Below are 13,262 nucleotides of genomic sequence, written 5' to 3'. Positions count from 1 at the left end.
CGAATCCAAAGCCGAAGTTTGGTGCAGTGTCGTCGATGGGTGTTGGTGATTTCACACATGGCCCGTGCGCCCAATCCCGACATCGATGTCCGGACTGTCGGATGTTGCTTTCAGCACCTTTTCGCGAACGGTGTTTTTACATTCCAGTCTGTTCACGAATTTCCCCAAAATTCCGACTGCGCGGCATCCATCTCTACCAACTGCCTTCGAACATTCTGGCATCAGGTCTTCTGTCGATGAAGGCTGGCTGAAGAACTGTTTGCGATTGTCCGTTCGCGGTACTACCCGACTCTTGTGCCGATTTCGCTTCTCCCAAGCCAGAGTCCGCTGGTAGCCATACCACAGCATCGCCGTCGCCCTAGCCCATCGTTTCTCGACGTTCACACCTCATGTTGTCTGCCACGGCCCTCGGATATCGTACTTGATCACTTCATGGCCATGCGAGGGGCGCCGCTAGTGCAGCCGCCCTTCTCTCATCTTTCTGATCAGTCAATTAAGTAATGGCTTTTTCACAGCTTTGACCCTAACCCTCATCAACATCGAAATTGTGATGACCGCCGGGGGAGGTCAAAGCTATCGTCATGTCTCGAACAATGGTGTCGATCTGGGTCTACATCTGCCGTCTACCCGCTGGGTTTCCGACCATCATGTGCGAGATCCCAGATCCGGGGGACTGGGGAGATGCGGCGGCTCAGCTTTGTCCTTGCATGCCAGCCACCCGTGTCCTAAGCCGTTGATTCACAACAACCCAATTAAGGGAGCATGCCAGTCGCCATGTAAACATTGCCGAGTCCGTATATACCGACCGGTATATACAACTGCTCGCGTCTGGCTCTGTCAGTCTGTCACGATTCCTTTGTTCTGGGAAAATTGTCTCTTGCATCGTCCTCGTCGGTTGGGTGTTGTCGTTGTGTGTTCTACTAACCATCCAGGAACCCCCTTTTTACACTCGTTGATCCCCTTTCACATCACCAACTAGTCACTCGTTGTATCATCCCCAACACCCTATTTTAATATCAGTATACGTTTGTTTCCCCTTCTAGGCGGCTTGTTGCCCCTGCTCGGCTTCGTTGGTGCCGCTCCAAGCTGCAACCATGAGTGCAACCGTGCTTGTTGGACATCCCGGTTCAACGTCAACACGGACTACGAAAACGAATGGCCCGTCACTGGGGTTACACGGAAAGTAAGACTTCCCGAAGTTTGTTCAAGATTGGCAAAGGCTCCCACATGCTGACACTAGGCACTACAGTTCGACTTGGAAATCACCGAAGTGGATGAATGGGTTGGCCCAGATGGTCACATCAAGAAGGGAGCCATGCTCATCAATGGTGAGATACAGCCAACGTGCCTCCAATTCTCCCAATGCTCAACCGCCTTCTAACACGAGGTCGAATAGGCGGGTACCCAGGTCCACTCATCAAGGCGGACTGGGGCGACAGGATCGAGGTCACAGTCACGAACAGGCTTAAGGTCAACGGGTCAGTTCCGTCCTTCCAACTGCAGTACGAGCCACTGATACTGACAATTCTTTCAGCACGTCCATGCACTGGCATGGTTTCCACCAGCTGAACAGCAACAGCCAAGATGGCGTGGCTGGAGTTACCGAGTGTCCCATCCCTCCCGGTGACAGCAGGATCTACTCGTTCCTGGCAACTCAGCATGGAACTTCCTGGTTCGTCCACATGTGCCACTGGACTCCTGGAGGCGTCAACATATCCGCTGATCATGATCTGTTTCCAGGTACCACTCGCACATCTCCTCGCAATATGCCAATGGCATCGTTGGCCCGATCCAGATCAACGGTCCTTCCTCCTACCCGTACGATACCGACCTCGGCGTCTTCCCTATCAGCGACTGGTACTATGACTCCGCTGAGCATATTGTAGACTGAATGATGGACCCCAACGACCCGTTTGTCAAGGGTGTCCCTGGCTCTCCTCCGCCGAGTAACAACATCCTCTTCAACGGCATGAACGTCGCACCCAACGGAACTGGAGGCGAATATGCGAGATTGAAGTTCACAAAGAACAAGCGTCATCGTCTCAGGTTGGTCAACACCTCTGCCGATAACACATTTGTTGTTTCGATCGTTGGTCACAACATGACGGTTATTGAGACGGACTTTGTCCCCGTTGAGCCGTACCTGGTCCACTAGCTTTACCTCACCGTTGGACAGCGTTATGATGTCGTTATCAAGGCGGACCAAGAGGTGGACAGCTACTGGCTCAACGCAACTCTGTCTTCGACTCCCCTTTGCGGCGCATCGCTCAACCCTCACCCAGCTGCCATTGTCTCATACGAAGGCGCCGACGAGACCAGATTGCCCACCAACATCGGCCTGCCTGCAATCGAACAGTTCTGCGAGGACGAAGTCACTGCTAAGCCCCTAACCTCGAGGACGGCGCCAAAGGCAGACTTCACCAACACCAAGGTGGATACCCTGGCTGTGACCCTTGACGTGAAAGAGGTGAACAAGGGCATCTCCAAGGTGCTTTGGGCGGTTGATGGCTCGGCCATCGATGTCCAGTGGGAGAAGCCGACGTTGGAGTACGTCGTCGAAGGGAACTTTACGTTTCCGAGACAAGCGAACATTATCAAGCTGCCAGAAGCTGCCAAGGTTTGTTCCCTTATCATGCACCACCGTGTCCCTTGCATTGACGATCCGGAGCTAACGTGGGAAACAGTGGTCCTTCTGGGTAATCCAAAACAACTCTCCCGCGCCGCATCCCATGCATCTCCACGTGAGTTCTCCTGTTCCCTCCTCCCTTGCTCCTGCATCTCGGCTGTACCAACTACCAAATTCCGAACTAACATCAACCCTTCCACGCACAGGGCCACGACTTCCTAATCCTCGGCCGTTCCCGTTTCGTCGCCAACCCACTCGTCGACCCCGGTCGTCCCATCGTCTTTGACCCTGCCGTTGACGGTCCCCATCTCAAGTTCGACAACCCCACGCGGCGCGATACCACGGTCCTCCCGCCCTTCGGTTGGCTTGTGATCGCTTTTGAGGCCGGCCACAACCCCGGTTCGTGGGTGTTCCACTGCCATATCCCTTGGCACATGAGCCAGGGACTCAGTGTCCAGTTCCTTGAAAGGGCCGATCTGATCAACTCGGTGATGCCGAATTTGATGCCGGAGTTGAGGATGAAGTGTGATGATTGGGGGGATTATGCTAATAAGGACCCGGGATTTAAGATGAGGAAGATTGATTCGGGCATTTGAGTTGAGTGGTGAAGTTGCGGTGGGCTGAGAGGGAGGTGGAGGGTTTTTCTTCTTGTGTATTCTCTTCTTGTTGTTGGGTACTTGGTAGGTTGGATAAGTAATACAAAGATGATTCGAAACTGCAGCACCAGGGTGTGGGCATTAAAAGCGAAACGTAAAGTCGCTGAGGCAGAGCCGAGTAACCACGCGCCGGTCCGGATTCATAGCACGGCAACCTCAGGGACATTTCATTGGCGCCAGGTGGCAAGTGCAATGTTCAGGTAAATGCACGTCTGTGAGATGAGTCGGGGTGCGGTCCTTCCACTGGACTCCAAACTCACGGGCGGTATCCAATTGGGCAGCTACGTAGTTTAAGCCCAACGCATCGATGGACTTTCACTCTTTGTTATTGGCGAGAATGGAAAGCGCCTTCCGTTCATAACCTAGCACTGCCCATGGCTTCGCTGGCTGTCAGCTTTGCCCGAGTCACCATGACAAATGGCTGGGCTAAGACTGCCTTTTCTCGAAAGAAGTCTCCGTTCAATCAATCTCCCAGGATTCACTTCGAGCCCACCACCGCGACGATGGGATGACAAGTGAGTTAACAGCATCAAAAGAGAAATGACAAAGGAAAGACGGCCGTGGATTGGCACTGAGGTCTAGTGCCCGTGAGCTCATCCAGCAAGAAAAAAACACAAAACCCTCCCGACTTTTCGTCACCGAACTTTCGATCAACGTGTCACCTCTTCCTTTCTCTTTCTCCCCAAGTTAATTTCACCTTCCGGATCATAACAAAGAAACCTCACTTCCCCTTCACCAACTCCCTGTCCTCTTCAGCCTAAGCATTCTGAGCCGCAGGCATCGCCTTCAAAACCACACCCTGCTCACAAGGATCTTCTCTCGAAACAATGCACTCCCTCGTCATTTTCGGCACCACCGCATTCGCCCACTCATCGTCCGACTGGTCGACTCTCCAAGTCAACATCACTCTTCCAACGCCTTCATGCCTTTCCAAATTCCAGTTGAACTTCTTCCCATTGGGAATCTCCACGAACCTCGGATCCTCTAGCAACGTCTCCTCAGGCCATCCCAACTCGTCGATCAGCGTGCGCAGCGAAACGATTCCGTAGTAGTGGACCTCTTTACGGCCTGCTTCGTGTCGGTTGGGGATGTACAAGGAGGTGTCTAGGTGCACTTGCATGCTGTGCCATTGGTTCTTGTGGTTGAGGATCTCGACGGATGTAATTACCGGTGGGAGGCGTTCGGCGGTTGGGCGCCTTGAGCGAGTCACCCAAGGGGCGGGGGCTTCGAGCAGCGTCCCGTTGGTTTCGCTTGTCACATCCGGGACAAGATCGTGATCCGATTCTGGATAGAGGGAAGGACTCCGAGATTGAGGAGGCACTTGGCCGTCAATTAGGGGGATGTCGGGGACGTTGTAGGGGAATGAGGATGGAGGATGTGGGGGAGCTTCAGCTGGGCCGGAGTCCGAGTTTGTTTTCGGAACTGGTCCTATCTCTGGCTCTGGCTGTGGCTCTGGGAGTTGTTCCGGGAGAGGATCCTGTGCTGGGGGAGGCTCGATGACGATGCCGGGGTTCGTCGATTCCGCCTCCGGCGCACGCTCCGGATTGGCGTTGAATTGTGGGGCCGGCAGCTCCGGTTCCTTCGGCTGTGGCTGTGTCACAACATGCTGAGGTTCATGGTCTCCGTAGATGGAACTTGTGTCGTCGGAAACGGGAGCCACAACTCGAATCTCCTGCTGGGGAGGTAAAGCTGCTGGCTGTTGCGGGCGAGGAGGCTCTTGTGGTAATGGAGGCAAGTCCCTTTCTGTCTGTCTGGAGCTACCATGCGAGGTATTCCGGCTCGAGGGAATGCGGTTCGAGGCATTGCGGTTTGAGGTACCGCGGGTCGAAGTACCCAGGTTTGAGGCATTGCCGTTCGTTTTGCCCGTGTTTCGATAGCAATGAGGACAGATGGGAGTACCCGCTGGCAAGTTGCTTGGTGGAGGATTCCAGTGGAGGGTATCATCGCTCAGGATCGGCCGTTCTTTCAACTGAGAGAAGTCGAACCTAATACGGGGTTCGCTACGAGGAACTCTGCCTGTCTTAGCCACAGTGTATGCGAGGTAGCAGATCCCTGTGGCCGAGTCACGCTCGCCGTTCATTCCTGTCTGCTCCGCGAAGTCTTCTCGAAGTTGGCCAATAGCTTCGATGTGTTTCCCTATGAGCTGCCTGAGCTCCTCGCTGGAAAGATGGGTTAGCCCCAGAGACATGGGAGACTTGGCTGGTCGAACTAGGTGGCACTCACATCTCATCGAGCCTGGATCTGCCTTGAGAAGCACCTCCGTTCCGAGAGAGCACTTCAAGTTGGATAACGGCGATAATCAGCTGCAAAGTCGACTTCAGCTGTTCCATTCTCGGTAGGAGAAGCGCGAGCTTTGGCTTCCTGGTATTCTTCCATCTGTGGGCGGCATAGAAGCGAAGAGCGTAGTTCGCTTGGTCTCCGAAATTCGATTGCAGTCTCCTGATCTTATCCTTTTGCTCCTTGATATCGTTGTTCAAGTCGATTGCTTCTTGTTCCATGTTGTCCAAAACCTGTCGATCACGCATATACGAGATGACTGCTGAGTTGTCTTGGGGGAGGCGGAATTTGATCGAGTACTGGGCCGTCTCGATCAAATCCCCAAATGCTCGAAAAGGCAAAGCATCAGCTCGCATCTGCTTTCCGATCTTCTTCGCATCTTGGGCGAGTTCAACGATGGCCTCAACGATGCCTTTTGCGGCTATTGCAGTCGTGATGATGGTCGGCACGCTTTCGAGGATGCCCGCCATTGTCAGGAATTTGGGTATCAAAGAACAACCAGGTGTGAAGAAAAGAGATGCGGAAGTATGATAAAAAGTGACCACATCATAAGCATGATAGATAAAGAGCTTTGGCTGGAGTTCTTAAAGTCCGTGATGTCTTCACAATCGTCTATTGAGACTTACCGAACCAGAAGACGAATCCAAAGAGCCTCAAATTTCGTGTTCGCGTCCTTCCAGAGGCTATTGGCACTAGTAAAGAGGGTTGGGTATGTGTTGTCAGTGCATTTGCATGTGCGCTCAAAAAGAATTGGCAATGTGTTCGTCCTTCACTCCACGAGCCCACAGCATCGGCCTGTCAAAGGTGCAGCAGCTGTTGTGCGATCATGCATTCTTCCCATCCAGGATAGCAGTGTTCATGCAACTGTATGTCGCACAGTGGCTTTGATGCAATGTCAGAAATGTTCAGGATGTTTTGCATCGTTGTTGAAAGGAACACTGTGGACGGCAGTGGGCGGCCGTCAATCCTCACGTCCTTATAGGGTGAGACACTGTCAGCTGGTAGGCAGGCCGCTGTAGTCCCGGCCGACGCTATACAACGTCTTTAATGTAGGGTCGCTTGACTGTTATCTTGACGGTTCTCTCGATTGGGTAATGTAAGGGCTTTTTGCCGTGTTGTGTGGCCAGCTTCAGCTGAGCTGGGGCTTTTTATCACCTTTTGCAGGTCTGAAAGGGAATAGCGATAGCCAACTTTGGACGCTGTGTGCTTGTGGTAACATCGAGGGCTTTTGTTTGCTATTTACTAAGCGGACGATCCCCGTTGGAGCCTGTGTCATGGTTTGAGGCTCTGATCCAGGTTAGCTTTGGGCATTGCTCTTTCCTTCAATCTCTTTGAGCCTCAACTGCATATTAACGCTTTGCAGCTCTAGCACGCTTTGATGGGTATTTGCTTGGTCTCGTCATCACCAGACTCTATAAGAGGTAGGGGTTGAGCAAACTCAACCGTAGTCGGACACAGAGGCCTTGGGTACGGCTTCCTATTGCTGAAGTCGGATCTGCTCTTGAACCATGAGCGGCAATTGCCGCCAGTATAAACACTGCAAATGCAAGCAACTCCGGATCTTCACATGCATCAGCGGCTCCCTGGGCACACATGCACTGTGCACGTTGTGCGAGGTTCCACGTTGTCATCCTCCCGCTTTCCCGCTAAGCTGCAGTGATGGATGATCAGTCAACTGCCCGGCACTGGACGACGGGATGCACTGGACGATCCGCTAGTTACCTACTATGACTGGAATTCCATCTATCAGTGGACGTCCCTTCTTGGTCAGCGCGATGCAACTTTGGCTCTGCTTTGATTGACCTCTCCAAGCCCCCAAAGCCTGTGTCCAACCACCACTGGCCAAGTGTAGAGGACGCGAGGGGGCTGTGCAGTAAGCAGTCCCGATCTTATGGAGGTAGGAAGTTCGGCTGTCGGATTAACGGAATGCCGATATGAGGCCCGAACTTCAGAAAGTGAAGGCAGCATTTGCCTCGGTCACTAATACCCCGGCATGTTCAGCTGCCTGCATGGCATTCACCCAATTACCACCTAGAGGGGAACAAGCAAAAACCCCACTTCCTGGGCCTCGACCTATTGTTGCCTGCGCCTTTCTCTTCTCCCCATTACAAACTCACACGTCCTGTATCTTGAGTCACAACTCACAAATGGCGCGCACAAGAAGAACCATACAGCCTCCCCATGTCCTACCGGGACATTCGCTGCGGCAGACCCCTTGGGCGAACCCCCATATTTGGGATGCAGCCGACCTGCCAGCCCAGTGGCCCCCAGAGTCGTCCCCTGTACACGATATCGACCAAGTGTGTACGACGCCATGGGGACTGCAGGGGAGATATCATTGCGAGCATAAGCCTGGCGACCATGAGTACATCTGGCTACCCTCGTTCTTCCGTGACTTAGGGCCCGCCTGGAATCCCGGTCTCCGGATGGAGCGTACCATCCGCGGTCGCTGGGTACGGGATCACATAGTCAGAAAGAACACTGGCAGCATGAGTGCGTACCGGTACGCTTTAGCGTCCTGTCCCGGCCCAACTGCTAGGAATTCTCAGCGCTTGAGATATTCCAACGGTTAGACACGGTTAGCAGCGTTGTAGAACTATTGAAACATATTAACTGTAAAAAGCTTCCTTAGGCCCCCCCTAAGGAGACCCGGCGCGCCGCCTGAGCCGCTATCGCTTCCACAGGACCATGTGATGCAGGCATACCCCCTCGAGCACGAAGATGTCGTATGCACAGCGGATCTGGACATGGCTGATGTGCCGGACGCCACCATCAAGCCGTACCCGGGCGGCAGAGGCATGCTCGACAAACTGCCCGTCGAGTTGCTCAGGATGATCATTGAGTATCTCGTACCGACGGGCTGTACGTACAGCTTCTTCATGGCCGATAGGAGAAACAACTACCCGGAACCTCGATCGTTCTGTTCTGTGGTTCATCAGATGGTGCCTGTCTGGAGGTCAAAGAAGCGCGATGACCAAGACATCAAGGAGCAGGTTGCCGACGGTATGGACCAGATGGCATCAGATTTGGAGAACGACTACGACCCGTACTTCTCGGACAATGAAACTTACGAGGAAATGTCCCAAGAAGATAACAAACTCAGAAAGGAAACCATCCAAAAAGGTTCTGCCCACATGGCCCTCGCAAGCGTTAACCGGACCTTCCAAGACCTCGTCTACACCAGGTTCTACGGCGGAAACACCTTCGTCTTCCACCTATCCACCTATCCCTTCACGCGGATCGACCTCGAAACAGGGGATCTCCAAGACCGCCTCTGGCTCTCCTGGTCCCGCGTTCTCATCCGCAACGTATGGCCTCCTGGTCCTCTTGGTCCTATTACCGCCCGCGCGGCAAGATATTTCGGAGATGCGAAGCTCATCATCGTTGCGCCATCTGAGGACACCAGCGATGCAGAGGCCATGACATACCTCGCGCAGGTGGTCGACTCCGCCATCAGTCTTCTTCTGCCGACGGACCCGATTTCGGAAGAACAAGAGAAGCAACAACAACCAAATATATCCCTTCATCTACAGTTTTCAAGCCCATCCCCCTTTCACGTGAAGAAAAAAATCGTCACGTTGCAAGCGGGAGTCAACCGCGTCACGAGGCCGATGGATATTGGACCTGGCACATGGAGCGGTTTCGGTGGTCAAAGCTTGGAGCAACCGCCGGTTGAGAACAAGCTGGATCTGGTAATCCAACCGCTACGGAAGCTAAGAGGTCTAGTCAAGGACATGTGCGTCTATGGCTATGAAATCTCGCTGGATTTCTTAGACGAAGTCGGGCTGGTTTGTGTGGACAAGGCGAAGAGGACACCTACACCCGCCGAACACTACCACTCTCGTGCAAGTACTAAGACGAACGCCGAGAGCGGCGTGCCCACGCCACAGTATCAACTTGAAGCTATGGGGTGGACGTTCTTTAAAGCCATGGAGAGGTCGAAGAGGAGTGACCGCAGTGGCACCACCCCTTCCCCGACACCCACTACCAAATCTACTGGCACTAACCGCGTCATACGAATCCCTTCCCAATACGGCATAGGGCCGTGGTCGCCCTAGGGCGGTGGTTTCCTGCCTCCCAACTCGCCCCTGTCAGGTACAGACTGTCGGCAAAACTACTGCGTGCAAGATCTAGAGTAATCCTACCCGCACCCACCCCAAAACCTACACGCACCCTCTCCCCCAATACTATACCAAGACCACTCCACGTTTAGCCATTTCTACCCAAAATGCCGTATGCTATTGTCTTCTATAGACTGTCCAATTCCATTCCCGGACTTTTGGCATTCCTAGGGTTAATTTTTGCACTTATACCGAGTACGTTACAGAAATTGGGCGCTGCGAATGCACACAGCTTATTTAAGGACCTCCAAAAGGCCGTTTGATTAAAGGAAAGATAGCTTACGATAAATTTGAGGCCTAATCTTCTACCCTACTAGCTTTCGAAACGTTAGTTGGCGTTGTTGAAAAATAATCGTCAAGTGTCTAGAAGGGGGAGGGTGCGTGTAGGTTTTGGGGTGGGTGCAGGTCGGATTATTCAAGATCTAAGGTGTTGCTAAGACGGTGTCCAAGACTGCCACTTGAACTCCCTATCCTTCGAAGAGGGAAATTACCATTCACAACTTATTTACTCTTCAAGACACTCAGTAATCCTTCCTCCTTTGGATGTGTTGTCGGGAGAGGCTGTGTAAGATTAGTAATCATCAATCACGTCACAAGTTTGCTGGAGTTTTGGTGTATCTCAATGTACTATTATCGGCTGGTTTCCGGAGACATTACAGACGGAAGATGTTGCAACTGTATTCAACTTTGATATAAAACTAGTAGCGAAATATCAAATATGCGTAAAAAAAAAAGCAGCTGATGAGGGAATGAAAGGGGAAAGGTTTGGTAGACCAATCTTGAAATGTCTTGAAGGATTGTAAGAAACTATTGCAAGGACGTTTGAGTCATTAGGTGTATGTAAGAAAAGGGGTGATGCGATAGAGTGTCTCTTGAAGAGAAAAGATAGCAAGAGAGAATGATGGACGATGAGATGAGGAAAGGGCGGAAGATTGGCATGCTCCTGCAGCTCCAGAGGGGAGTAAAAGCTTCAGTTGCCAGTATAATAATACTCGTCGTACTCTTGTAAAGGCTTGAAACCTTTCCGAACAGTGATCTCGGCTGGCGTGAGTCCTCCTTCATGATCGAAGTCATAATATCCATCCATGTCAACCTCGGGCATGATCCATATCCGGCTTCCAAAATTCCCCCATGGCTTTCCATAGCACTTTATCTGAATGGGCACTTCATCGAGGTCCATCATATCCTCGTCAGCTCTTCCAGTTTCTTGCGTATCTACATTGTACGTGGATTGAGGTTCCGGGGGGAAGCCATGTTTGTTGCCAATGACAGTGAATGGACCAAGATGGTCATCGGTTCCATAAAGTGATATAGCACGAAGCGAACCGCCCGAAATCTCAAAATCTCGAATACGCACTCTGGCGTCATAGTTCTTTGTCCTGGTGTCGACGTTGCCACCCTTGATGACAAGGTTTCGGACTTGGATGTAGGCACTTGTTCCTCGTGCTTGTATGCAACAATATCCACCCTCGGCTATTAACGTTTCAATGCAGACTTCAGGACTTTTCCCCAATACGGTCACGTAGAGGAGCCCGCCATTGACAACAAGCTCCGTTATGCGAACTCCAGAGTTGTCCCCGCGAACCTCCAAAGACATTATGCCACCGTTCATGCAGAGCCGATGGATACCTAGCGCCGACCCTTCAAGCCTGACCGAAGCATGGTACGAACCTGACCTAATATTCAACACATCGACCTCGGTCTCGAATATTTCTACCTCGGTTACGTCCACGCCGGCTTTGGCATTAAGCTCCAGCCGTGCCGGTGGTATAGTCAAGAGATACTTAACGATATCAGTTTGACCGTAATAGGCGGCTTCGTAGAGAGCCGTTCTTCCCAGACAATCCCGTGCATTGAGGTCGGCTCCGCCCTCCACCAGTAGTTTGACCACATCTACATGGCCTCCACGTGCTGCGGCAATGAGCGATGTAGTGCCAAGAGCATTCTTATCTGAAATGTTGGATCTGTGTGCGAGTAGCGATCCTACGATGTCATGACTGCCAATTATTGATGCCAATATAAGTGCCGTTTGCCCGCGTGCGTTTCGTGTTGTGACATCTGCATTAGAGGCCAGAAGAACCTTAACTATTGCAAGATTCTGAGACATAGTGGCACAATGAAGTGGTGTCAGTCCAGTGAGGATAGACAAAGGCTCGTATGACAAGATCATCGATCCATCAAAAGGCAATGTCGTTTTGAGGACACCACTTAAGGCATTCACGTCTGCTCCTTGATCAAGTAACAGCTTGACGATGTTCGCATCCCGGCTCCTGGCTGCGCAATGCAGTGGGGTTTCGTCGACTATACGTATTGACGAAAAATTTGCATCGAACCTCTTGTTGCTCTCGGCCACAGCCAGCTTCTCCCCAGAACTTTCGGTTTCGCCCTTTAGATCAAAGAATCCGGTCCAATTCCACAGACTAGGTAGCTCGGCTTCATGACGTAAGCAATGATATGGAATGTTTCTTCCCCGAATGTTAACATCCGCTCCCAGCAACAACAGGCGCTTTACCATGTTGTGCTGTGGCCTCTCCAAGGCATTGGGAAGATGAGTTCCATTGAGGCCTCCTTGTACATCGACTTTTGCGCCATGAATCATTAACAGGTCCACAGCATCATCGTGTCCACAAGTCAATGCCGCTTGAAGTGCGCTCCCAAGCAATCCACCCGTGATATTTGGATCCGCATCCCGATCGAGCAGCATGTGAACAATCTGACCGGACTGATCCCATTTGACGACCGCAGCTTGAAGTGCTGTGCCATACTTGCCACCTTGGGCGTTGACATCAGCCCCACGCGACAACAGTCTGACGACCATCTGTTCATCTCCGACAACTACTGCCGCCTGAAGTGCATTTCCGTAGATCCCCCCCCTGCACGTTGACATTTGCCCCTGCGTCAAGCAGGAAGCCGATGATACTTGGGTGTTTCTGAGCAATAGCTGCTTGTAAGGCGGTGCCGTAAACTCCTCCTGTCAAGTTGATTTGGGCGCCCTTATTCACGAGCACCCTAACAATTTCATACAGTCCTCTAGCTGAAGCTGCTTGAAGAAGGGAGCCGAGAAACCCGCCTTGTACGTTAAGACCAGGGTCGTTGGCTCCCCTGAGGAGGGCCTCAAAAAGTGTCGTCGACTCATGGTCGTGGATGTGGGGGAATCCATGAACCAGGAGAAAGTACGCGAGACTGGTTGTTGATTCCGTTTCAACAATCAAGGGCTCCAATCTAACACTCAGGGCAAGCTCTTCCGACTGCATTTGGTACTTGAAGAGCATGTGGAATGTCTTGAGACGACAAGCCATGTCACTCGATGCACCATCTTCTACCCATAGCTGCCCCAAAAAGCGTTCTTGGTCCACACCCAACTTGTGTGCTTCGGCATGGTAAAAGAGGTTCAAAGTCGCGTATTCCAGGAAGTCATATTGATCCCAAAGCTCCTGCATCACATCATAGTGTCCACGATAGACTAGGGATATTGGGCGTCTCGGAGGTTCCATAGGAACTTCCGCACATTCCAGAAATTTGACGCAGCAGTCCTTAAGCCTGTCATGGGAGGTACCGACTGGATTGCTCAGCAGCGCCGGA

The 13,262-nt window shown here is 52.1% G+C and overlaps 4 protein-coding genes across 4 annotated transcripts; 2 read left to right on the top strand and 2 right to left on the bottom strand.

Moving 5' to 3' along the window:
* Window positions 1-581: 581 nt before the first annotated feature.
* B0H65DRAFT_590126 (Cupredoxin) lies at window positions 582-3,345 on the top strand (the record flags this gene model as incomplete). The annotated part of the gene is made up of 10 exons (XM_062831059.1): window positions 582-699; window positions 1,044-1,183; window positions 1,250-1,328; window positions 1,397-1,478; window positions 1,535-1,672; window positions 1,741-1,882; window positions 1,922-2,125; window positions 2,177-2,617; window positions 2,685-2,741; window positions 2,833-3,345. 10 exons carry the CDS (start codon window positions 582-584, stop codon window positions 3,220-3,222), a joined length of 1,791 nt encoding a protein of 596 aa, XP_062681004.1. The 3' UTR covers window positions 3,223-3,345.
* A 373-nt stretch (window positions 3,346-3,718) lies between these two features.
* On the bottom strand, window positions 3,719-6,029 carry B0H65DRAFT_590125 (uncharacterized protein; the record flags this gene model as incomplete). The annotated part of the gene is made up of 2 exons (XM_062831058.1): window positions 3,719-5,441; window positions 5,506-6,029. The coding sequence occupies 2 exons, from the start codon at window positions 6,027-6,029 to the stop codon at window positions 4,040-4,042; spliced, it is 1,926 nt and encodes a 641-aa protein (XP_062681003.1). The 3' UTR covers window positions 3,719-4,039.
* Window positions 6,030-7,612: 1,583 nt separating this feature from the next.
* Window positions 7,613-9,907, top strand: B0H65DRAFT_470725 (uncharacterized protein). Its single transcript, XM_062827053.1, has 2 exons — window positions 7,613-8,062; window positions 8,183-9,907. Exons 1-2 carry the CDS (start codon window positions 7,707-7,709, stop codon window positions 9,615-9,617), a joined length of 1,791 nt encoding a protein of 596 aa, XP_062681002.1. The 5' UTR covers window positions 7,613-7,706; the 3' UTR covers window positions 9,618-9,907.
* Window positions 9,908-11,454: 1,547 nt separating this feature from the next.
* On the bottom strand, window positions 11,455-11,850 carry B0H65DRAFT_428042 (ankyrin repeat protein; the record flags this gene model as incomplete). Its single annotated transcript, XM_062824726.1, has 1 exon — window positions 11,455-11,850. A coding segment is annotated over one exon (396 nt), but the record flags the coding sequence as incomplete, so codon positions are not given.
* Window positions 11,851-13,262: the final 1,412 nt, after the last annotated feature.

This window comes from Neurospora tetraspora (assembly GCF_033439725.1).
Source record: "Neurospora tetraspora strain CBS 560.94 chromosome Unknown B0H65scaffold_5, whole genome shotgun sequence".
NCBI classification, from domain to species: Eukaryota; Fungi; Ascomycota; class Sordariomycetes; order Sordariales; family Sordariaceae; genus Neurospora; species Neurospora tetraspora.
The sequence above is the reverse complement of the archived record's forward strand: the minus strand, read 5'-3'. Positions and strand labels throughout refer to the sequence as shown.

What these genes read in the sequence shown, in the direction of transcription:
- B0H65DRAFT_470725 (XM_062827053.1), top strand. Translation starts at nt 7,707, where the DNA reads ATGGCGCGCACAAGAAGAACCATACAGCCTCCCCATGTCCTACCGGGA. An exon ending in GGCAGCATGAGTGCGTACCG is followed by an intron (nt 8,063 to 8,182) that starts GTACGCTTTAGC and finishes AACTGTAAAAAG; the next exon opens with CTTCCTTAGGCCCCCCCTAA.